This window comes from Perca fluviatilis, chromosome 9 (genome assembly GCF_010015445.1).
Source record: "Perca fluviatilis chromosome 9, GENO_Pfluv_1.0, whole genome shotgun sequence".
NCBI classification, from domain to species: domain Eukaryota; kingdom Metazoa; phylum Chordata; class Actinopteri; order Perciformes; family Percidae; genus Perca; species Perca fluviatilis.
Window position 1 is genome coordinate 19,235,906 of NC_053120.1, and position 24,884 is coordinate 19,260,789.

The following is a 24,884-nucleotide window of genomic DNA, read 5'->3' on the forward strand; positions in this document are numbered from 1 at the left end:
TTTTCAAGCTGGGACGAGTAAGTGGATGTCTATGTGGGTGATGGAAAGAGTCAGAATAGTCCAAATGATGGAGGTGGCTGTGAGATAAGGGGTTCTAGATGAGAATAAGGAGGAAGCACAAGATTGGGAGCCATGTGGAAACATCCGGTGCTGGACGATGACTTGTAGAATAATCAGTGAGTTGACAAAAAGCATATACTTTCAGTTTAAAATTAACCCATCAGTATGTTAAATATTTTCCTTTTTTTCTTAACTTTGGAGGACAATTCCTGTTCCCTTGGTTTTCGGGTGTTTGATCTCGTCCGTGAAGCAGCAAGAAGATCTTAATGACCATTCACAGACAGGAGAGGAAAAGTGAATAAGTACAAGCGCACCTGTGCTGTGTACATGTAGGAGACATAACTGTGCTGCCAAATAAACAGGACGTCAAACCTGGTGCAGACTGGAAATACATCAGAAGATCCCACCTTCTCTTGTGTAAGTGGAGGCGTGTTAACTGACAGATAGTTTCATAGCTTTGAAAATCAAATGAAATATACCTCTAAAGAGAAGAGAGTGCATTTTTATACAATTATTATGACATCTTTAACCGATGATGCAATGTGGCTATTGAGTAATGATGTCTTAAACCTAAGAAATAGGTATAACAATGTGATATTAATCAGTTAAAAAACTGCAGCACTAATTCATTTTATATGTCTAAACTATCTAGAAGCATTCTGAAGTTATGTTTAATTACAGTTTCAATCTATTGAGAGGGTGTCCTTATATGATTTTTTGGAAGTTGTATTATCATCTGTCAGTTGCAACATGGGGAGAGTATAGATTAAATGCTAACGTACATTGATGGAAATGCAAACATCCCAAACACGGAGACAGAAACAAAAGGCTGCACGACCAGGGCATTATGTGCATTTGGCAGACATATAAACATAGTATTGTCAAATAAACCCCATTAGATCAAAATAATAAGAAATATATCTATACATAATATTCTTTCCAGCACCTTCAGAGCTGATCGTATCCTGTTATTGAGTGGTGGTTGTGGTGTTACAATGGGGAGTGTTGATGGGAGGGAAGCTGAATATTGAACCAGGTAGTGGCTTTCTATTCTTCTTAGATTTAAGGGGATGACATCTGCTGGAACTAAACACGGTCTCATTATAGGGGTACATGGACCTGTAGAGTATAGCTGCAGCTTGGAGGGATAACTTAAGTGCTTTGGATCTGAAGTGCAACTAAAAAGAACTGTTAAATGTTAAATAGAGACTAGTTCTTGTGTACCAGATGGGTATCACGGTGTATTTTAGGAGCACCAGGTATGAAATTCAAGGTGGTTTCACCCATCAGCCAATAGTGTTTCTTTGTACAGAGATCAGTGAAGACACACTTCTAATCACATGTACACGGACACCATCAGCTGAAAAATAATTTAAAAAAATGTACACGATCCTCATTTATTGAAAATGAGTCAGATGTCTGTCAACACTGTGCACACTTCTCCACTCCTCCTGATCTGACTGTGTTTGGGCTTCTGTGCAAAAGCCCCCCTCTTGACGCAGGACAGTCGCAAGAGAAAAAGAAAACATAAAAAAAATCAAAGAGAAAGCTTGAAAACGGTTTCCTCTAGTTCAGGTCCATCGGCGCCAAAGGGGGACATGAAGCCAAGCCGCGGGTATTAAAGTCAGGTGAGTGGTGTGGGAAGGGGGTGATGACTGCCATTTACAGATTTAGTTGTCTTTGTTCAGTGCATTTCTCTGTTGTAATCCGTACATTTTCTTCCAATAGTTCTGTAAAGAAAAGGGGAAAAGGCACAACAGATCACATTTACATATGGTACACGCTTACCCTTTTCCCATTGCCAGTACAGATTTAGGATCTTGTTACGGCAATTTAAACACTATTATTTAACAACTGTTCAATTCATAATCCAATAATAAGTGCTTTGATTTTGCTGCATTACTGATGATCACTTCGGTAAAGGTAACTGTTACTACATAGTAGTAGAGTAGAGACAAATACCTGCTTCTCTTATTTTTCCTTGTGAAGAGCTTCGATGAAGGCTTCAAGTTTCTCCTGGATCTCACGAACTTTCTCTGCAGAAAAGCACAAAAAGTAGGCTGGTTAGTCAAACCCCTGATAAATACACACAAAAAAACACTTCCAGAACAGAAGCAATGTTAATTAATTAATTAGTCAACCAACAGAAAATTGGCAACGGCTGTTTTTAAGTCCTTTTTTAAGAAAAAAAGATGCCAAGAATTCACTATGTCAGCTTAGTAAACATGATCTGTTGCTCTTCTTTTTCTTCGACAATAGTAAACCGTACAGCTGAAACAATTAGTTATTTAATCAGTTAGTTAGCAGCAATCACTATGGTAATTGAGTAGGGCTGGATGATTAATCGAAAAATAATCGAAACCGAAATTCAGAGCCTATAACCAACGTAATTTTACCAAGTAGGATATTTCAGTCTTTTATTCATATTAATATTTCCGAGGCCGCTCATTGTGTGTTAATGTACTTTCCCATTAAAACATATTACGGCCGCTGCGTGTGTAGTCACGTGACTGCGCCCCGTCCAGTCTGCGACATTGAAGCAACATGGAGGAGAACTCAAACACCGAGTCAACTCAGCAACAGGAGCCGGAGCCGCTTGTACCAAAAAAACACGAAGTGTCCGTCGTTTGGACACATTTTGGTTTCAATAAAGACGACACCGAACAAACTCAAGTCAAATGCAAACACTGAAGAAAAACTGTTACAGCGACCAAAGGTAATACCAGCAATCTATTTCAACACCTGGAGCGCAATCACATTACCGAATATGAACAGTGCATGGCTCAAAAAAAAGAGAGAGGCTGACAATCGCCCAGCAACAAGTGCCTCCACAAAGCAGGTGTCGATAACACACGCATTTACAAATGCTACACAATATGAAAAGGATTCAAGAAAATGGAGAGAAATAACTGACGCCATTAGTTACTACATCGCGAAGGACATGGCTCCCATAGCTATGGTGGAGCACAGTGGGTTTAAACAACTCGTTAAAACACTCGACAGAAGATACACTGTGCCATCGCGACACTATTTTTCCCAAACTGCGCTGCCCAACATGTACCAAACATGTCGTAAAAAAGTAGCTGCTGAACTTAAGTCTGTTCAACACTTTGAAAAGGTAAACATGCTAGTGTTTCTTAGTAAGAACCTGGAGTAAATGCTTATGCATAGAGAGTGACAGGACAAGATCCCTGAGAGGAAGATCAAAAGGTTTACAAAGGATACAAGTTATATTTTGGCAATATTTACTTAATTTTAATTTATTTTATTTACAATAATTTATTTTGTTTACAAGACAGAAATTATATTTTACTTTTAAGATGGCATGGCAATATTTACCATCATTTTGTTTACAAAAAGAACTATTTTTAAAAGTTATTTATTTTCTACATTTTTAGGAAACTTTTTTTACATTAAAACTTAAATTACTTTATAAGACGTTTTTATTTCATTGTAAAATCTGTTATAGATTTCAGTTCAGTTGTTTGAAATATTTAATAAATAAGCATTAATTGCTATCTGTGTGGTGTTTCCTTATTTTAGAATCACAAAGATAGGATTATATGCACTCTTTCATTAGAAAAAATAACCGTGAACATATTTACAGTATAAGAATTTTTTTTTTTAAATAATCGTTCAATAATCGTTATCGAGGTAACTTGTTCGATTAATCGTGATTATGATTTTAGCCAAAATCGTCCAGCCCTATAATTGAGTAATCTTTTAGTAATTTTTCTCAGGCTTCTCAGATGTAAGGATTTGCAGCTTTTTCGTTTAAATATCTTTTGGTTTTGGACTGTTGGTCGGACAAAACAAGACGATATTTGAGGACGTCAGCTTGGACTCTGGGAAATTGCAATGAGCTTTAAAAAAACAACTACTTTCTGATGTTTAATAGACTGAACAATAATGGATTTACTGAGAAAATAATTGTTAGATAAATCAACAATGAAAAGAATCATTGCTTGTAGCCCGAGTAAGCTGAATGTGTTTTGGACTGTTGGTCTGACAAGGCAAAACAACCAAGTGTACTCTTGGAAACAGTGATTTACATTTTTTTTTTTTACATTATATAAATCAAATGATTAATTGGTCATCAGGAAACTAATCAACAAGTCCATTGACAATGGACATAATTGATAGCTGCAAACCTAAACACTTCCAATGATTTTCTTTAAGCATCAACTAGTTTCCTTCAAAACATATTGAGTACTAATGAAGCAACATCAGGATGGGTAGCAGGTTATAAACCTGCTCTTTAAACGGAGAAAATATAAAAAACTACAGTATATTCCCATCCCTAACCGTATACTTCTGCAGGTAGAAATTCCCTCCACACATTTTTCACCAAAACACCAGATGGTCTCCCCTCTGACAGTGACAGCAAAACCTCAAGGCAGACCTTCACACATCTGATGATGAGGCTTGTGTACCCTTTCCCAGTTAGCATAGACCACATCAAAGCTCTCACCCTCCCCTCCTCATGGTATGTACCTCACGGGCACATTGCTAATGGACAGAGGGAGATACCATAACAACATTTCACATGAAAGGGGGGAATCTACTGAAAAAACAGTCAGTCACTTCTTTTCAGGATTACACTCCTATTGACCGAAGACTGCAAAAGACGAGCAATCCCTCCACCCAACATGTACTGTCACACGAGATGAGCGAGCCATCTAAAGCGCTCTTAATCGCTGATTAAACAGTGGCTGAAGGAAGTCTGTGGGCCCACATGGAGGAAAAAGGAAGCCGTGGCTCCCAATGCCAGCTGCACCTCCAGGCCTGGCTTGCTCTCCAGCTTTCCTGTCACCCTCGCTAATCTGTCTGGATCTCCCCCAAGCACAAACTCAAACACCGGCTCCGAAAAACAAACTAGCACTGCTCCATCTTGATCAATCAGCCACACGAGATCCATAGGCGACCTATTGTCGATTATTTTCCTACGAGAAGGCCCAATGAAAACACAGCTTTAAAAAGATTTCCCGGTTTTTTTAGGGAGATAAATCATTTTGGTTTGGACCGCAGAGCAACAGTGTCCCAAGTGTCCATTTCAGGTCAGCACAAAGGTGATAACTGTGTGCGTGCTTTGGAGTGAAACTAAATATCGTACTTGGGGGCTTGTGTGCAGCCCCCTTTTGAAGGGAGCACGGCTGCTGAGGTATCCTTTTCCTGATGGATGAAAAGCGCACGGCTGTTAGGAGAGATGCAGGCACACCCCCACACACCCCCCCTGAAACGCCAGCAGAGTTGAGAAGTGCTGGATCTCACACCACACACACACACACACACACACACACAACACACACACACACAGGAATTCGGCAGAACTGAGAAAAGTAACTGACAGCCAGAAAAGCTTGGCCCTGAAAGAGACAAAGACAAAACCACCCTAATGTCTTGAAACCAGCTAGAGCTGTACAGTCATGCCACCTCCACCTCTTTTCACCTTCCTACACACTCACCGCTGGCAGGTGGCAAGAAAAAAATCCCCGGCCTTTGATACTGTTAACACACTCAGGCAAAATGGCAGGGCGTTAGGGGGAGATTACAACACCTAATGGAGGCATTAAGAGGGCCTGTCAAGGGGCACGCTGACAAGTCACTGCAGCAGGTGTGGGGTTGAATGAAACATAACCCTGCGGTACGCCCTTCCAACACCCAGCATACCGCAGGGCACGGCTCAAAGGCAACTGACAGAGTTCAGCCGTGTGGGCTGCATGCTCTGACCACAGAACAACACAGCTCCATCCAAGTCAATCAGAGCAGAATTACCAACATCTGTCCAACCTGAAGAAAAGGAGATGTGAGGTACAGGGGTGGAGCTTTGGTCGGTGTCAGGAAAGGAGGCTACTGTCAGATCATCAAAACATGGAAATCCCCTGGCTCAAGCTTCAAAGCTTCCAAGTTGGTTAAGATGTGGCTGATGATAAGGTGCTCCATGGAGCCTCAGTGCTTTACATGTAGACCGCTTAACATGGGTCAAACATTAAGGATCCTGCCAACTGTTGGGCAGAGACACTGATAAACACATTTTTTTTATGCAACCCAAAATCACAAGTCACTCATTTGCCTCAGAAAGCTTTACACTCTGTACAACATTTGACACCCTTCATCCTCAGGCCACATTCAGGCTGACTCCAGTACTGCATTGAAAAAAAACGCAACTCGTACATTTAATGCATTTTTTTATGTTCTAAGTCTCAACACCCACATCACCTCAATATAAATTTTAAAAAACTCGACGAAAAAACATTTTGGAAAAGAAAATAATAGGAAGAATGCACAGGAAGACCAGCGAACAGAAGTTACAGGAGTGTAATTACATTTTGGATAAGTAACAGGACAGTCAAGTGTAAAGTAAATATTACAGTAAGTGCAACTTCTAGGTTCCATCAAGTACAAAACCTCCTGTGTCACCCTGCAGGGTTCCTTCTTAACATCAGATTCAAGGACTTTCCAGGCCCAATTCCCTCAAATTCAAGGACCCAACACGACATAGTTTAAGACACGGATTAAGGTGAATTACTGTAACGCTGAAAATGTTTACAATGAGAACCAGCAGTCTTTACAGAAGCTTACAGACAAATAAAAAGACAGAGGATTGAATGTGTGAACACTTCTCAGTTATGCTGAGATACAGTGATGGCAGACTACGTGGTCTCTTGCACAGCAATACATTATATAGCCTATTTACTAAAGTTAAGTAAAAAATATATCAAAAGAACATAACATATAGAAATTCTAGCGTTTTCAACAACCCATGTCTATTTCAAAATCTTTCAAGGATTTTTTTCAGTGATTCCAAGGACCCGTGGGAACCATGCCGCTATGTGTCACAATGTTGGGAAAACGACCAGCCACCTATCCTAATATACATTTTAGTTTTACCTGTGCCTGGCTACTTGCGCAATTAGAGTTCCACCATGACATTTTGGAGAGAAGACCGAGATCTAGATGAGAACAGCAAAACCCATCAATCATTCCCCTACTGCGGGATGCTTAATGATTTTAAAATGAGCCCTCAGCAGCTTTCAGGAGCCCAGGAGGCCACCGGTAAATGTGAATGGTGTCTTTCAGAAAAGCCAATATTCTGTGGATAAAAACTGTGAGAAACAGATATTTTTTCCCCCCACACCATCTGTTTGCCACCAAAAGACAGCAGCAAAGGGAAGAAAAGGCCACAACAAGGCTTTCTTTTCTCCGTACTGTGGAAATGCAACAAAAACACAGTGGACAGAGTCACCATTGCCTGTTCCTCACGGAGCAGTGGGAGTAGCGATCTAAAACTCCATTTAGGCTCCTGTTTACCTAAGAGATGAGCCCCAAAACACAGTCATTCAACCGCTCACCCCTTTATCTGGTCATGAATATTCCCATAATCCTCTGGCCTCTATCCCAGAGGCCCCTTCTTTAAGATGCTGGGTGTTGTGTGGGTTGGCGAGGATGGAGGGACTCTTGCCCATTGAGAGAAAGAGAGGGGAGCCTTTTCCCCCAAATTCCCTCTTTCAAGGCCTTCTCTCGGCTGATCGCCACATGAAATGATATCTCATTCACTCTCACTCTTTCGAGTCCCCTAAGCCTGCTACGGCCGAAGCGCTGGCAGAAGGAGGGCTGAGCCACAAAGCCTTTAATTGACCTGTAATTAGACTGTGAAACTGCGTGGCCCTGCTGGACAAGTAGCCAACACAGAGGAGAGAAGAGAACATAGGAGAGAAAAAGATGAGAGGGAGAGGACAGGGAGGCCTGCAATTTACTGTGAGATAGAAAAAAAACTAATCCTCTCACTATGGGAGATGGCCACTCTCCCACTCTCCTGTAAAGAAAGGGTGGCTGTTATGAAAAAGTGGCAACAGAAAGCTATCAGCGTAAAAAGTTAGGTGCCAAGGTTGAGGCTACTTTAGCATGCAGCTCTTAATGTTTTCTACTGACAACTGAGCAGCAATTCATAGCACTAGTCACTAGAGAGACTGGGACGGAGGGTTTGGTTCCTGTTCCACCCGGTCATCATTCATGAAGAAACTTTTTATATCTCATGACTGCCAGGGTCACAGTGTAGGTGGGGACACTGAACACGTTAACACTCGGTAGTTTCCTTCTTTGAAAGCTGATCTCTTAATGTAACAAACAGAAAAGCCTTTTTCCTCAGCATGCTGCTTGATTTGTCACTAAATCTGGATTGTCATGCTATAAAAACTGGGCCATAGGGGACGTGGACACGGTCAGAGCAAGGATGTCGACGGCCCAAACGCCATGTCAGTGACAGAGCAATGAATCAGCCCTCGCACTCACGGCTCTTATCTAGAAAACAGATGCCTGGGAGTGAGCAGCCCAACCTGGGAGAGACATACGTAGGTCTGAACAGGTCAAAGTTTGAGGTCAGCCATAGGGCAGACTAAACAAAAACTGCAAAAAAAAAAAAACAGGGAAGAATCCTTGGAAAGAGCCAGGTGACAATTGTCGTTGGTCTGTGAGGGACAGGTTTTATTGCCAAGCATTGCTTGTGCCTTTGAAGGGCCAGACAAGAGTTCAGTACAGCGGGTTATAAAGATTAGCACAGTGGTGACAACATTTGAAAGATAGTTGGTTTAGCTTTAGGTCTGATGGGTTTTACTGAGGGAAGAGCTACAAAATTAAATGATGATGAACATAGACTAACTTAAATTGATCATCCAAATATAACCGTAAACGCGGTCGCCATCACTTCCCAAACGCATTCCTAAAAATGAACAGGTCTGAGACAGTAAGTCTACTTATGACTTGTGGTGTAAATCACAGAAAGTCAGGGCTGAAGTTTTCCAAGGCTCACCTTTTACTGTCAAACGGAGCCCTGTGCTGCTGAGGCTAAGTGGCAATCAATCTTGAGAAACCACATGGGCCTGGGACGTGAGGCTGACAAGTCTGGTTTAAACCGAGATCCTGTCATAATCCCTCAGAGAAACTCCCCTCTGCTGAATCGGACACAGGTGTGTGAACCAAGTTAACTAATGCTGAACTGAGCACACAAAACAAACACACGCACGTTTGAAAAGGCACGCATACATCCAGTCCTGTTCATACCTGGGCCTAAATGTAAAGGATCCATTTTTAATCACCTTCTCTCAGTCCCTTCTTGACATAGCACTGACCCCAAATCAGTCTGATCAAACAAGACGACAGAGGGAGATAAGACAGGCCAGGTCTCCTCTTCCCTCTGCTGCCCTCAGGTAAATACATGTTTCCAGCTGCTCTAGACCCCACACACCGTCACATCCATAGAACACTGAACTGAGGAGACAGCAAAGGCACCTGGAATTCCTTTGAGCCTTCAGCAAAGGCTGGAGTCACTGGACTGCAGGTGTTTTACTTGCAAAGGCAAACAGAAGTAGTACTTGTGCCTTAAAAAGTGCCATAGTAATTAATAGAGGTAACATTACTACACTAGAGAATTTCAAGAACCAGTTCATCTCTTTCTTGATGCTCAATACTGAAAAATGCCAGTGTAAATTAGTCAGGCTCTGCATTATCTTCATGACAGCATAGAGGAAACACATTGTATAGTGTGTTCCACTTCTTAAAGTCAGTCTAATTGGAAACAAAGTGTGTCCTATCTGAACAACATATTCTCAGCCCCAGGAACGGTTTGATAAACAAGATCCAAAATGCCTGTCTGTTAACAAGACAACAGTAAATCAGAAGAGGGTTAGACTGAACTCCTAGGGCAGTATGGTCATGACATGAGAAAATGCCAACCTAAAGTTTCCATCCCACCCCCTCCCAACCTTTCATAGAGAGGAAGTATATGGTTTTCCTATAACCTCATCTTAATCCATGGCAGATCATGGCATGTGTGCGAGTGACAGGAGGATCACGGGAATGGGTCCCTGGTGGCCACACTGTGCTGGAAACATGTGAACAGAAGCACACACATCCTTCTCTTTCCTACTTTCCCACACTATCTCTCTCTCTCTCTCTCTCTCTCTCTGAAGAGAATGAAAGATAGCTTCACATTCCCCTTCATAGTTTTACTTCTTTAATACCACTTCCATTGCCTGTTGGTTGGTTGTCATCTAATACATACAGCCCTTTTTCCTTGTTTCCTTTTGTTCAATGGATTTATTTCCTCAGTTTGTATACAGGAAGGATATTCAAAAGCAGCCAAATCACCTGCAGATTGTTCATTAGCCAACTAAACCTGACTTTCAATGCAACAACTGGTAATGTCTAAATGTTATCAACAACTTTAATGTAAGATATTTGGTATGGAGTATGAACGTAGGGACCCTAGAGTACAAGTGTGTGTAAAACCCACAGTGTTAGTACTGTACAATTTATTTTCTAATTAAACTAATATATAAAGATACTTTAGTGCTTTATCTAAGCCTGGCCATTGATCAACAGCTGTGTTATCAAAAGCCTGTCAATCTGATGCTGGATTGCTACGTGCAAAATTTCTTAGAAAGACATTCCTGGTTCCTGACATGAGAGGAAGGATGGCTGTACAGGAGTGAAGGGGGGAACCAGCCAGAGGGATGGGGAGGGAATACAGGGGGAGACGGATGGTGGGAAAGTGGAAAGAGACGCAGGTCACAACTTTGGTAAATGGGGGCAGATGGCTGGTTGAAGTCTTGATGAAGTGAGGTGAATTAGGAAGAGGACGACAAGCAGAGGTGAAAGAGTCTTCTGTCTTATACAGAAATTTAAAAAAATACTGACCGTTCACAGCAGAGTATAACCGACAGTAAGAAACTGGGGAGCTATGATAATGGGAGAGGGAGACGTAAAGAGGAAGTAAATGCAGAAGAGTTTAACAACGAAAACAGAGAGATGCCACATGCTTAACATCAGTCATGCTTCTTGTGATCTGTCTTGTGATGAGAGAAGGAAAAAGTTAGAGACAGTCAGAGTGGAGTAAAGAGCAACTATGACTGTGTGAAAGAGACAAGAAGCTGACAACTGGAGCAATACAGTCTATCAAAGTCAAACGCTAGACTGTGAAACAAAATAGTTTATTGGCGAAAATGAAATGTAGTGTTCAAAAGAAAACTAAGTGAATTGAAACTATATATGGGCAGTATCAAAACAAGAGCAGCAGGAATCCAGATATGATGACAATGATGTCTTTCATACTGAAACATTGTTCTCTTTAATAATCTAGTGGTGGCCACAGAACAAAAAAAAGCCAGCAAAGGAAGTGGAAAGAAATTATCAAGGCATTTACAGATGTTTTAGGGTGCCTTGTGATAGAAAAGTCAGTTCACTTTGGAAGTCACTTTTACACATTAACAATATAAGATAAAATGCAGGAGGGGCAGCTTCAACTGTGCTAGTGTTATGACAACTGTGGTTCTACGGTTTGTGTACATGATGCTCCCAGGAAGAAAATGGATCATTTGGCAGCAACTCTGCAGCCTGAGGTTTCCTCCTCCGTGGGAAAAAAACCCACTTATATTGTATCACTACTACTGTAAGACTTCTTAGTTTACAGAGCGACATTGCTGTCTAACTAGTGTCTATTTAATTCAGAGTCAAAAAAGATCGTAGCAGAAAGATTGGGATTGTTGAGTGTAAAAAAGAAAAGAAAGAGCAATTAAAGTGAAAAAAAAGAGGGAGCAAAAGACAGAAATGAGAGATATAGAAGCAAGGCAGTGTGGGAGGGAGTGAAATGGAGAGTGGCGACAACAGAAAGAGGTGTAGATGGAGAAACAAAACAACAGAGGAAGTAATTCAAATTCATAAACGTCATATTTAAGAGTGTGTTTAAGGGCAACAGGTCTGCCAACTCTCTCATTGCACAAAACCACCCCCACATTCCAAAATGCAGATCAGTTGACTTAGACCATGACTGCAATCATGCAGATACATTTCAAACTGCATCTTTTTATGGTTATTTATTGGTTTTCCATCCTAAAGTGCCATTTTCGACCCCTGAACTTGTTTTTTTTTTTCAAAAGATTGTCCACAGTGGGCAGTGATTACGAAGGATTGTGATGCAGTGTGGATGGTGAAAACTTAACTTATTAAAAAATGCTGATGCGTGTCAACTAGGGCTGGGCGATATGGACAAAATCAAATATCACAATATTTTTGACCAAATACCTCGATATCGATACCGCAACGATATTGTAGTGTTGACTATTGGTGCTTTCACAAAATATTAACACAATGAGATTTTTGAAATATAATCATCAGTAATGTGGATATAATAACTAAGTGGGTAAAGGGAAATAATAGAACAACAGTCTGGTAAGTTCAGAAAATGACATGTTTACTGTAATGCAGCCTTTAAAACCAGTAAAAGACAACACTTATGCCATATTACGATATAACGATATCCTAAATCTAAAACGATATTTAGTCTCATATCACGATGTCCATATAATATCGATATATTGCCCAGCTCTAGTGTCAACGTTCATTCACACAAACATCATCAGATACTACATCTAGCAGCAACGTAAAAAAGCTAAATTTCTGTATTTACTCAGTAAGTATGTCAACACAGCCAAACAGCTGTCTCACACGTACACTGACATAAAATAGTGATCTGATCTGTGGTCTCAATGCAGCAAGCCAGAAATGAGTGTCACTGGCTTTGGAGAAGCATTAGTAAACTGTGATCACGCAGGCACATGTGCACACAACACCTTAGGACGATACGTCATCAGAGGAGCACTTCTCATTGAGCCCTCACTAATCACTCTGAAGGAAGCTGCTCAAAGGAGGAGAGGAGGGGGATGAAAGGAAACAAAGTGAGCGTGAGGCTGAGAGGGCATTCCGGTGAGCAAGCCCAGACAACCAGAGCTTTATTGTATTCTGCTTCCCCACAAGAGAAAGGAAAAAGGAGAAAGTGACGGCAAGTGCAAACATGCAAACACTTCACACATTATCACTGTTCTTGAGAGCACCTTCTTTTGACACCTTTAATTCCTTAACCCTTAAATAGCCTAAAAACAAAAAAATCTTTTATTATCTGCACATTGTCCCAATTCATCAGTGGCAGTACAGTACACTGAACTCATTTTAAAAGGTTGTGTGTTGGCCACATGTTCATTTGAATGCGATCTTCCAAAAATGTGCCAGCAACCAGCAAAGTGGGACATTAATGGACTTGATTTCAGTGTCTGAAAACGTAAACACTGTAAAATGCTTTACTTCAAGAATAGAGATAATGTACTGTCCAGGATGTTTCCAAACCAATAAAAATAAAGCAGGAGGAAACTCACATACTCACTCACCACTTATCCTTAACCCTCACTCTGAATATACCAACTGTGAAACACATCTTTGAGTGGACAATACTATTTATGCTTAGGATTCTGTTCAATTAGCCTAGGAGAAATTATAACTCTTTTTTGATGCACTGCAAGACAAATGTTAACTTTTAAGATAGATATAGGAATATATCTGTGTTGTGACCAGATTTACTATTGCAAGGATCGTAGAATATAACTACTTTGGCTTCAGGCTCTATAAAAGAGTTAATGCAATAATCTGAAAAATGTAAAATATTTTGCCAAGGGTTGATCCAAAACACTAACGCAAAACTGCAAAAAAAACAACAAAACATTTGCTTGGACTAAAAAAACATGTTCTTATAAGAAAAGTACAACAAAGGAGACACACCCATACGTATATACTACGTCAGGGTCTCTCACATAACCCCTTTCCCATGACTAAGGTTTTAAACTCAACTGACCTCAACTTCACACAAAAGAGCTGATGTAATAATGTGTCAATAACAGCCGCAGGGTGTGTGACTGTGTGTGCATGCAGGTGCTCGTGCCAGTGCACTGTACACAAACTCTTGATCAAGCAGACAAGGCGGTTAAAAGCCACCACGAGGAAAGTGACAGCCAGGAACTGCTTCTTCCCAGTCATGGGCGGACAAATTCATGTGACAGAGGAAGAGGTGAAGCAGGAGGAATAGAAAAGAACAATGACTGCAATTTACACAGCAATTTGCCAACACTGTAAATGAAAAAAAAAAGAAGTGAAAGGCTATAGGTCACAGGTAGACAGAAATATTGACAGTCAAGGTAATAAGGGGTAAAACAAAATGGTTAAATAAGCCCTGAAGCTATAATAACCATTAAATCCCACCAACAGCTCCTTTGAAAAGGGGGTCTACTGTATACGTTTTACATGACAAATGTCCCATATGACATTTATGGTAGTTAGGTTTTATGTTCAAAAGTGGAAAGTATCTGGAAGCTCACAATATTAAATATGATGCCCAATACTTTATAATAGAGTAGTAACTCTGGAAACACTCTGGTATAGTGCACTTTCTCAACTCAGGCACCACAGTGCAACACTTTTTTCCTTGCTGCATGCGCGGCAACGAAGCAGCCAAGCGACATCCCAGTGGACTCCTAAGAGGCCTTTGCTTGAACATTAGGCCTGGGCTGTGCTCCAGAGACGGCACTGTGCCATACAGCTGGCACTGGCACACACACCTCTTTGCAGTGCACATTGTACCACTCATTAATAGTGCTTTCACGCTCTCACTCACTGAGGCACACACCTGACCTGTATTTGTAACCTGAGCAATGCTGAGCCTGCCTGCGAGTAGGGGCAAATACAGCTTAACAACTAACTGCCCCTGGGAGCACATTTCTGCCTTTGTTAAGTGTGTTTATCCTTTCTCCCGCCTCCTGTCTGCCCCTCTTCTCCCTCCTGTCTCCCCTCCTCTTTCTATAGTAGAGGTTGTGAGGTGAAGGTGGGCTCTCCACTATTTTTCTTATTCTTTAGAATAGAGAGGGGCAGGGTCAGTGGGAAATAATTTGACAGAGGCATGGAAAAAGTGATAGAAAGATCCAGAGAGATGGAAAAGAAAGTTAGCTGGATCAAGTAGCTTGTTGTATTAGCTGGCTGACCTGTGGGGTCAGACCATAGTTTGGACCTAAGGCGAACTGACCTGCTGTCTTTTGAAGGACTGAAGAATGCAACAGCTCTGAAGAATTATTTTTTAATAAATCAAGAAAGGTTGCTTCATAGTCATATAGAAAATCCCTTTTCCTGTAGAACACTGCATGCCTGTAAACAGGTGCCCTAAACCCCTCCTTTAAATAATCACACTACAAACAAATGTTTTCACAGGTTGGTGTCCTATAAATTGGGTGTATCTTGACCGATCCAAATTCCTGATAATACAGAATGCACAAAGAAATTATGCATATTTTCCCCCCAGATACCAAAAATCAGAGTCATTAAAGCTAGACCTTGCAGTAATTGGACATATTGAGGACAACAAGACTTTTAAAGACATTTTAAGAGCACCAACAGTGAAAAAACGTTTCTACAGATACTTATTTTGTTTAAAAGACTTTTGCCCCTTAGATTCTTGCTCACTTTGTGCTTTGAGGCATGTCACAGAGTCGGCCCATCAGCCATGCAGTTCAGTCTAGACTGATGGACCCACATACCCACGCCCACACACATGGGTCTAGGATGCATTATACAGAAAAGTCTGTGCAAAGTGTCAGACAGCTAATGACCCAGATCCTCCACTCACCCACTAACTCAACCAGACAGACTGACAAATCAAAAACTCTGAAACGTACATTTTCTTGATAAGAGGAAAAGAAAAATCTGCCATCACCATAAAATTAGGTCTTAGTGATATAAGCATGCTGAGAGGAATATTTGCAGAATATATTACAGGTATGAGTTACAACAAAATGAGGTGTTTTTTTGGGGGTATTTTCATGCAGCTTCTGGAGAGTAGACAGTAGAAACAGACAGGAAATAAGGAAGGAGAGACATGGGGAATAACATGCAACAACGCAGCATAAGGCGAACCAGGAACGGTGTGGTTAATGGTCAGCGCCATAAACCCCTAGAGCACCAGGGCGCCCAGAGTGGTTAGGTTTAGCTTTGCTAAATATATTTACATCTTTTCTCAAACTCTTTTACATCACACAACCATTGTAGAGTAGCAGGAATATTTTTTTTTTTACATCCCATGCTAGACCCCATGAGTCTGTGAAAGGATATGGTGTACATGCACAAGTGTGCTTCTACCTTCTAGATCCCATGACAGATTCCAACAACATTCCCACATCTATCAGTGTGTGGAGTCTTAGGTGGTGGGAAGTGTGGGAATGTCATGCCTGTTTGGGAAAGTTTAGGAGCGACTTGCCTTATAGGATATGCAAGGCCAGGCAGGTGTGGACATTCCTGACAGTGTGTAATGGAGACTGTGTGTGTGCGTGCGTGCGTGCGTGTGTCTGCGCGCGCTCTCCTATCGGCTGGTGTCACAGAACACCTGACTCCACTTCAGACTGAATGAAAACAGTCCCCTACAAAAACAACAGTGTGCATGTGTATCTCTTTTCTAGGTGTCTCTCCATGTAGTCTTACTGTGCCTTTATGCACCGTAAAGGTATGCTTTGTGAAAACTGTCTGCTTGATGCACAATATAGTCTCTATCCAGTATGTATATGATCTACATGTGTGTTTTCAATGGTAGTAAAGGAGAGAAAAGTCAATGAAGGTGTGTGTGTTTTCTCAGGGCGATAATTGAGTCTTGGTCAACCAAACCAAACACACAGATAGACCAACCACTAAAAGTCTTGCATCACTTATTTGTGGGTCTTTACAACACGAGTCCCCTATCAGTAGTCAGAAAGTGCATATAATGGCGGGAAACAATAGGGATTGTTTGCGCGTGTAAGAGTTTAAATAAATGTAGATTACAGGATTAATTTTGAATGGGTGTTGCCGGGTCCTCAAACATTCAATTAGATTCTGTATATAGAAGCCAAGAATATCTGGCAGCAGGAGCCAGAGGGCAAAGCACTGCAAATGGAATCATGTCACTACGTAGCCAGAATCAGAAATATGGCTGATGTACGAGTCATAAGGTCAGGGTATCTGCAAGTTGTAAAAACTCTAATAAAAAGTTCATGTGAAATTGGATTTTAGATCAAAATCAAGTGACTATTAATGATTGAGAATAGCCAATGAAAAGCTGAAAATACAAACTTTAAGTTCAAGAAAACATCTCAAGAAAACAGTCAATCTTGACTGAAGTCATTCAGCCTAGTGTTACTACAAAAATCATAAAAGGATATTCAAGAAAACTAAACATTAATGGATTATATTTTTAATTACCTCTAATTAGTGCATCTAAGGCTTTTTAATGTATATTATGCGAGCATTTGCAGGAGTTTTGAAGATTGTTGTTGTAAATGAGAGTATAGTGGTGTGTGTGTGTGTGTGCAACTTTGAGGTGGCTGTGTGAAAATTATGCTTGCCAGTGTGTGCCTTTGTGATGACTGGAACTATGATTATGTGTGTGTGTGTGTGTGTGTGTGTGTGTGTTTCGAAATGGCAGCAAGCCTTCACGTGCTGCTTTATAAATACAGACTTTGCTTAGCAAGCAGAGTTTTCCTAAATAAGACCAAAGCTGGAGAGGACTCAACCCTCAAGCTGTTAATAGGAGCCATTAGCAAGCAGACAGGTAAAAAATAGCAGATATGTCAGGCCCACCCCCAAGAAAAGTCTTCCAAGACTTCAAAAAACAAAACCGTGCAAAAATAGTACATGTGCACAGGGTCATTTTACAAACACTACATTCAGTACATACCTAAATGCTTCTTAACCAATGTAAAAGAGACAAATTCCTGCACATTTACTGATTCTGTATCTATTATTGCAACGCACATTCGTACATAGGCAGGAAACAAGTTTCCCACAGATCATGGTCAGGGTAAAGGAGAAGATTGGTCATCTGCTTTAACTGCCTCTCCACAGCAGGTTTATGGCTTTAATTCCTGTATAAGCAGGGAAACATTAGGCAAGAAATCCTAATTCATTGCACTCCCAACAACTGCTGTCAGTGGATGCTAACCAGCAGTGTGCCTTAATCAACCCCCTGTAAATAAATCAAGATTTACATATCCATGGAAACACAGGACAATATGTACAGGTCTGGTCATGTCACTGGTGGCACACTCCAAGACATGATTAATAGTCAACAACTAGAGGGGTTGCTAGCGGTGCCAAAAACAAAGAACTCTTCTCCATCTGTCTCTGGTTACCATTAACACTACGCTCAAACTGAGACCAGGGAACATACTGGTGGTCTGACTCATAGAAGCCTCATCAACCCAAACATACAACAAACCTACACAATATTGTGTGCTTGGGTTTCGTTCATGATGTTTAAAAAGACAAGGAGTTTCCAAATTTTTTTACTTTAAAAAAAATTAAAATAAATTTTTTTTTTTTGTATTAGTGTGTACTAAAACTATACACACACAAAAAAAACAATACCCAACCTTAATACTGACTCTAGATTCAAATGTGTGACTAGATTCACACATTTTTCTTTTGTTTACAGTAAATAAATAAATAAATAATAAACAAATAAAAATCTTAAAATCAAGTTCATAAAGTAGAGATGCACAGATTACAATTTTCTAGGCTGATTCCGATTTCCGACTTTTCGAATACCGATTTTAGCCGATTCCAATTTCATTTTTTCTAACCACTTTACAGCACACACAAATATTTATGTTCTATCCTTTCCTTAATAGAATATTTTACATTTTGCATAGAACATTTTTTGAATAGAAAATCGATCACTATAAAATAGAACTATATAAATTACTCCTGGTGTGGGAAATTCACACACACATCTAAAGTGCAATGTTATGGAAGAACCATTTCCTTCTTTTCACATCCAATATCCAACAAAAAAAAAGTGATATATTTAGATAAATAAACTTCTGTATGTATGAAAACAGGGAGAACAGGTAATGGCAATAAAATATATAAATAACAAATAAAAATAAAATAAATAAAGCCTTGCAGTTCAAAGATATTTCTCAAAACACACACACGCCTGTTTGAACGTGAACAGTAACGTTACCTGAAAAGAGCGTGTAGTTGTCGGAGGAATACAGCGTCTCTTTTTTTTAAGCTCTGTTTAAGCGGCCAGCGGGGCGTCAGAGGCAGAGGGACCACAGCGTTCTCTAACGTTAGCTTCTTGTCTCATTCATTCATTCATAAATTCATCAAAGTCAGTGTGCCCAATGCTATTTTCCGATAAACTGTAGCTGTCATATTTCACGGACCCGCGTGAGTGCGGTTTTCATGTTCCAGTTGTTCAGCCTCAGAGGGGAGAGAGAGAGTGGCTGACTGTTCACCTGAGATCAGTAGAGCAGACTGCTCTGCAGAGCCGTGTATAATTACGACTTTGACATAAAGCAGCTGATGCGGCAGTGCGCCGCTGCTACATGCATATATCGGAAACCCTGCATGTGCACGTGTGGTGCTGATGTTGCGCGCTGTAAATCACGCGGCGCCCAAGTGAATTTGACCGGCATAAAATCGGCATGTGTCAGACTGAGCGGCAGGTTGCCGGTCATGGCAGATGACGTGAAAATCGGCCAATTCCGGTCACCAGCCGGTCAATCGGTGCATCTCTATCATAAAGTAACTTTCTTTGCATTCATTTGATTCACAATTAAGATACACTGGTAAGAAGTGCTTTCCATTGTTAATATGTACTTAAAAACAGTTCTGAAATGCAAAATAATGTCCAAACTTTTGACTGGTACTGTATAACATAACTTTAGATCTACCCAACAAAGGTTGCCAGCAGTGTGTGTAAATCATTCAAAGTCGTGAATATCCAATTTTGGAACCAGAATTTTCAGAAGTATGCAGGAACACTTAAGGCTTCTAGAGCATTTTAGATGGCGATTTCTAATTTTAAGTGACTGAAAACATTTTACCCAAGTTCAGAGATCAAAGTGAAAGAGGGTTTGATTATAATGTATGTATGGTCGCTGAATAAGTAATAGTCAACATGCTCTGATGTGTATTTGTATCAGAAAGAGAGTCTGATGGACACACAGAGACAGAGAGCAAGTCTGGGCTTGTCTTTTAGGCATGTGGGCAATCTGCATATTGTGCTGTGTTTAATCAGCAGGGTTGAGAGCAGAGAGCTGGGCTGGTGGCTACACCTAACAGGCAGACAGCCAGCACATTGCTGCTACCGGTCAGACAGACACACACTTACTCTCTCACACACCAATTAAAGACTCCAAATATATAGTAAAAAACATATTTTTACATATGAGGGATTTCATTTTAGTCTCGTGGTGCAGAATACACATATAAATGTGTACAAAACCCTGTTTACAACATGGCAGCATTACTGATTATTATACCTTAAAAAGAAGCTTAAAAGGCAAATTGCCAGTTAACATCCAAGTTATTTTAACTTTCTTGCACGGTAACAGTTTGATGCTTCAACCGAATGAATACTGCTATATCAGACTGGTCAACACTATTTTCTTTAGTACTACTGCCACCTGTTGACAACTTCAAGAATTTCTATAAAAGAAACATTTACTAAACAGACCACATGTTGCGTATGGAAGCAAGTGTATGAGTTGCACTGGGGTCTAGTAGTTTTGGTAATTCAAATCAATTGTATGGTCCTTATAACAACCAATGGGACAAGCTGACAAACTGCCTCCTTAATCATGGCCTTCAAGTATACACTTGTGTTTTTATTTAAGTTATTAACGGTCATATTCTTCTGCTGGAAGTCATTGTGTGTCTTACTGAGATCCTCGGCCAGCTGGACTCGGCGGCCAGTGATGAGGTGGGTCTTCTTCTCCATGTCTTCCCCAAAGTCATCTAACACCTCCTTCACATTTTTCTCCAATCGACGCACTGAGAAGACGAATAGAGGAAAACACACACACACACACACACACACACACACACACACACACACACACACACACACACACACACACACACACACACACACACACACACACACACACACACACACACACACACACACACACACACACACACACACACAATATTCAATCAAACAACAATGCATCAGATTTTCTTCCCCGTTGTTGAATTATATGATCAACACAATTTACCATCGTAAATGATTGAGAAGGGAATTGTCTCTTCTCACTATACCCAAATACATGACAATTACACAATTTATCCAAATTTGAGAAGCAATGCGAGGCCAACTATGAGGCGCGAATATGTGAAAATAAACAGTGGCTAAGAGTTGGATATACTGTATAATCAAAACAGGATTTCAAAATAATCCATATTAACCCTTTTTTCCTTTAAATGATGGATACCATATTTTGTATCCCCAGTTCTTACCCTCAGTGTTGGTGAGCTGCTGTCGAAGAGTGTTGGCTGTGATGACCAGCATCCTCTGAATTCTCCAGAACAGTACCACATCATTGCACTCCAACTGGAAAAAAAACATGCAGGCAATCAGCTTTTCACACACTGACCTTAAATATAGCTGAGAATAAGGTGGAAAAGAAAGACAACTCAGGATTACTCATCCTCTCCCCTTACCTCAGAGTCAACAAAGTGTCTCTGGTAGTAGTAGAAACCTCTCCTGCAGAGGTTACAGTGAGACAGCGCCTTCTGCAAGAAGTGTCGGCGATACAGCTGATGCCACGTGTCCTTGATCTGACCAGGTAAGGAGATCCGTTATTCAGCAGTTAAGGGACAGTGAGCATTATGAAAGGGGGCATTGTACAGTTGAAAAATAGCAAGCTTGTGTTTAAAATTAGCAAAGAACAATATGATTAAAACTTGCAAAACAATTATTAAATTGAGAAATAATGAGCATTGGATTTTCACTATTGTCAGCATTTATAAAATTAACATATTTGTCCTATCTCTTGTTTAGAAACACAAGTGTTTTGATCTCACCAGCACAGGGTCAACTTCAACCCCTCGGCCCTCCAGATTCTTCCTGACTGTTGTGACCTCGTCATTGGCCAAGTAGGCTGTGTGCTCATCGTGTAGCTTCAGCAAGCGGTCCAGCTCATTTTTTGTTTCATTACGAACATGCTACAAGGTCAAACAAAAGGAAGTGAGCACTGTCCTCATGGTGGCAAATGGGTGTTGAGATGTACATGGTCATGTCATGTATTGTGTGCTTCTTTCAAGCTCTTAGACTTTAAGTACTGTGCATGAGGATCGACACTAATGGGGCAATTGGTATTATACCAGTTTAATAAGTGTATAATAGTTACAATCCTTCCACTTTTGTGGTGCTTCTAAAAAACCAGCTTGTTATACCCAGAAATTTGGAGAGAACTCTAGAACTCTGACCTGATCTGGTGTGCGATTAACCCAGTTCATCCACCTCTGCCTCCAGCCTGGACCCACCATATCTCTGATTACTGACTCAGCTAAAAAATAAAAAAAAATAAAAAAAGACATACACAAAGAGAATGAGATGTATGTTGTGAGTTTGTTACTTACTGTAGTAGCCACTTCTATCCACAGTTTTTCAAACAACCATGACATCATATGTCATGAACATTCATGGCGCACCGGAAACAGAGCTCTAACTGGAACACTAGACAAGATATCACATAAGCATGCCCTCTTCCTAATATGTGTGTCTGTGGTAATTTACCCCAAACTGTGGCAAATGTGCCAGAGCAAATTTAAGAATTTGATCTGTAATTTAAATGGATCTGACTTGACTATGTTCAAACAATAACCTTGTATCCTAATGGGGAGGAAGTATAAAAACAGTGCTAGCCAGGTAGAGAAGGCACTGAACAACCATTCTACTCACTGATGTGCAATCTTTGTTACAATTGTAACTGTGCAACTGTGTTAGTGCCATACTTTGTCAACTGGTCTACACATGGGGCTATGAGACATTTTGACAGGTAAGTTATTTTAGACTAGAAAGGGAATCTAGTACAGGGTAAGTGACACTGTATGAGGCCATCATGACTAACATACTGTCTTTGAGGCGTGACTGCAGGGTTTCCTCCATGAACTGGATGGCTGCGTCCCACTGGGGCTTGTCTGTGATGGAGCGGTCTTCTAGGGCGTTGTGCTGGATCACCCTCTGGCACACACAAACAGGGCAAGAAGAAAAACTTAGTTGAGCCGCAAAGTAATTGCAATGCATATTAGTATCAATGTAGGCAATACCAGTTTCTTGATATTCAGTGCACTTGATCATGAAAGTGTGTCTGCTTCAGGAAGTGTTAAATCAACTAGTGTGTTTGCTCTCTGTACCCTTGCACACAGGGTGAGTGGATTTACTGTGTGTTTACCAGGCTGTCCATGGCCCTCTCATTCCACTTGTGCCTCTTGATGCTCTCGTCCTTCACAGCCTCCTTCAACTTGTCAAAAATGTCGTCCTGGTCTTTGCCTTTGTATTCAGCCATGAAGCGGGCAAACTCTTCCTGCAGTGTCTCCCAGGCAATCTAATGGGAGGCCAAATATATTGTGGAAAGAGGAGGCTCATATTACCACAAGGCCATTGCCCTATTGAATATTTCTTAAACTTCTGCAGTCTGTGGCACAGTTATGGAACTAAATATAAGTAGTAAAGAACAATTAATTTATTATTTAGAAATGTCCTCATACAGTGCCTTGCGAAAGTATTCGGCCCCCTTGAACTTTTCGACCTTTTGCCACATTTCAGGCCTCAAACATAAAGATATAAAACTGTAATTTTTTGTGAAGAATCAACAACAAGTGGGACACACAAAGAAGTGGAACGGAATTTTATGGATATTTCAAACCTTTTAAAACAAATAAAAACTGAAATATTGGGCTGCAAAATTATTCAGCCCCTTAAGTTAATACTTTGTAGCGCCACCTTTTACTGCGATTACAGCTGTAAGTCGGTTGGGGTATGTCTCTATCAGTTTTGCACATCGAGAGACTGACATTTTTGCCCATTCCTCCTTGCAAAACAGCTCGAGCTCAGTGAGGTTGGATGGAGGCGTTGTGAACAGCAGTTTTCAGTTCTTTCCACAGATTCTCGATTGGATTCAGGTCTGGGATTTTGACTTGGCCATTCTAACACCTGGATATGTTTATTTGTGAACCATTCCATTGTAGATTTTGCTTTATGTTTTGGATCATTGTCTTGTTGGAAGACAAATCTCAGTCCCAGTCTCAGGTCTTTTGCAGACTCCATCAGGTTTTCTTCCAGAATGGTCCTGTATTTGGCTCCATCCATCTTCCCATCAATTTTAACCATCTTCCCTGTCCCTGCTGAAGAAAAGCAGGCCCAAACCATGATGCTGCCACCACCATGTTTGACAGTGGGGATGGTGTGTTCAGGGTGATGAGCTGTGTTGCTTTTACGCCAAACATAACGTTTTGCATTGTTGCCAAAAAGTTCGATTTTGGTTTCATCTGACCACAGCACCTTCTTCCACATGTTTGGTGTGTCTCCCAGGTGGCTTTTGGCAAACTTTAAACGACACTTTTATGGATATCTTTAAGAAATGGCTTTCTTCTTGCCACTCTTCCATAAAGGCCAGATTTGTGCAGTATACGACTGATTGTTGTCCTATGGACAGAGTCTCCCACCTCAGCTGTAGATCTCTGCAGTTCATCCAGAGTGATCATGGGCCTCTTTTTGGCTGCATCTCTGATCAGTCTTCTCATTGTATGAGCTGAAAGTTTAGAGGGACGGCCGGGTCTTCGTAGATTTGTAGTGGTCTGATACTCCTTCCATTTCAATATTATCGCTTGCACAGTGCTCCTTGGGATGTTTAAAGCTTGGGAAATCTTTTTGTATCCAACCGGCTTTAAACTTCTCCACAACAGTATCTCGGACCTGCCTGGTGTGTTCCTTGTTCTTCATGATGCTCTCGCTTTTACACGGACCTCTGAGACTATCACGCAGCAGGTGCATTTATACGGAGACTTGATTACACACAGCTGGATTCTATTTATCATCATTAGTCATTTAGGTCAACATTGGATCATTCAGAGATCCTCACTGAACTTCTGGAGAGAGTTTGCTGCACTGAAAGTAAAGGGGCTGAATAATT

At 40.8% G+C, this 24,884-nt stretch overlaps 1 protein-coding gene across 5 annotated transcripts in view; it reads right to left on the bottom strand.

Moving 5' to 3' along the window:
• Nucleotides 1-671: 671 nt before the first annotated feature.
• opa1 (OPA1 mitochondrial dynamin like GTPase) overlaps nt 672-24,884 on the bottom strand; it is a 41,600-nt gene continuing 17,387 nt past the window's right edge. For 4 of the 5 annotated variants that reach the window (XM_039811296.1, XM_039811298.1, XM_039811299.1 and 1 more), the window contains 9 exons: nt 23,145-23,297; nt 22,825-22,933; nt 22,177-22,256; nt 21,772-21,912; nt 21,409-21,525; nt 21,205-21,298; nt 20,626-20,736; nt 2,023-2,096; nt 672-1,790 (listed from right to left, as the gene is read on the bottom strand). In XM_039811296.1, coding sequence (XP_039667230.1) covers nt 2,032-2,096; nt 20,626-20,736; nt 21,205-21,298; nt 21,409-21,525; nt 21,772-21,912; nt 22,177-22,256; nt 22,825-22,933; nt 23,145-23,297 — 870 coding nt within the window. In that variant the 3' untranslated portion in view covers nt 672-1,790; nt 2,023-2,031. The remainder of the gene's footprint in view (nt 1,791-2,022; nt 2,097-20,625; nt 20,737-21,204; nt 21,299-21,408; nt 21,526-21,771; nt 21,913-22,176; nt 22,257-22,824; nt 22,934-23,144; nt 23,298-24,884) is intronic. The other variant, XM_039811297.1, reaches the window with a different exon arrangement.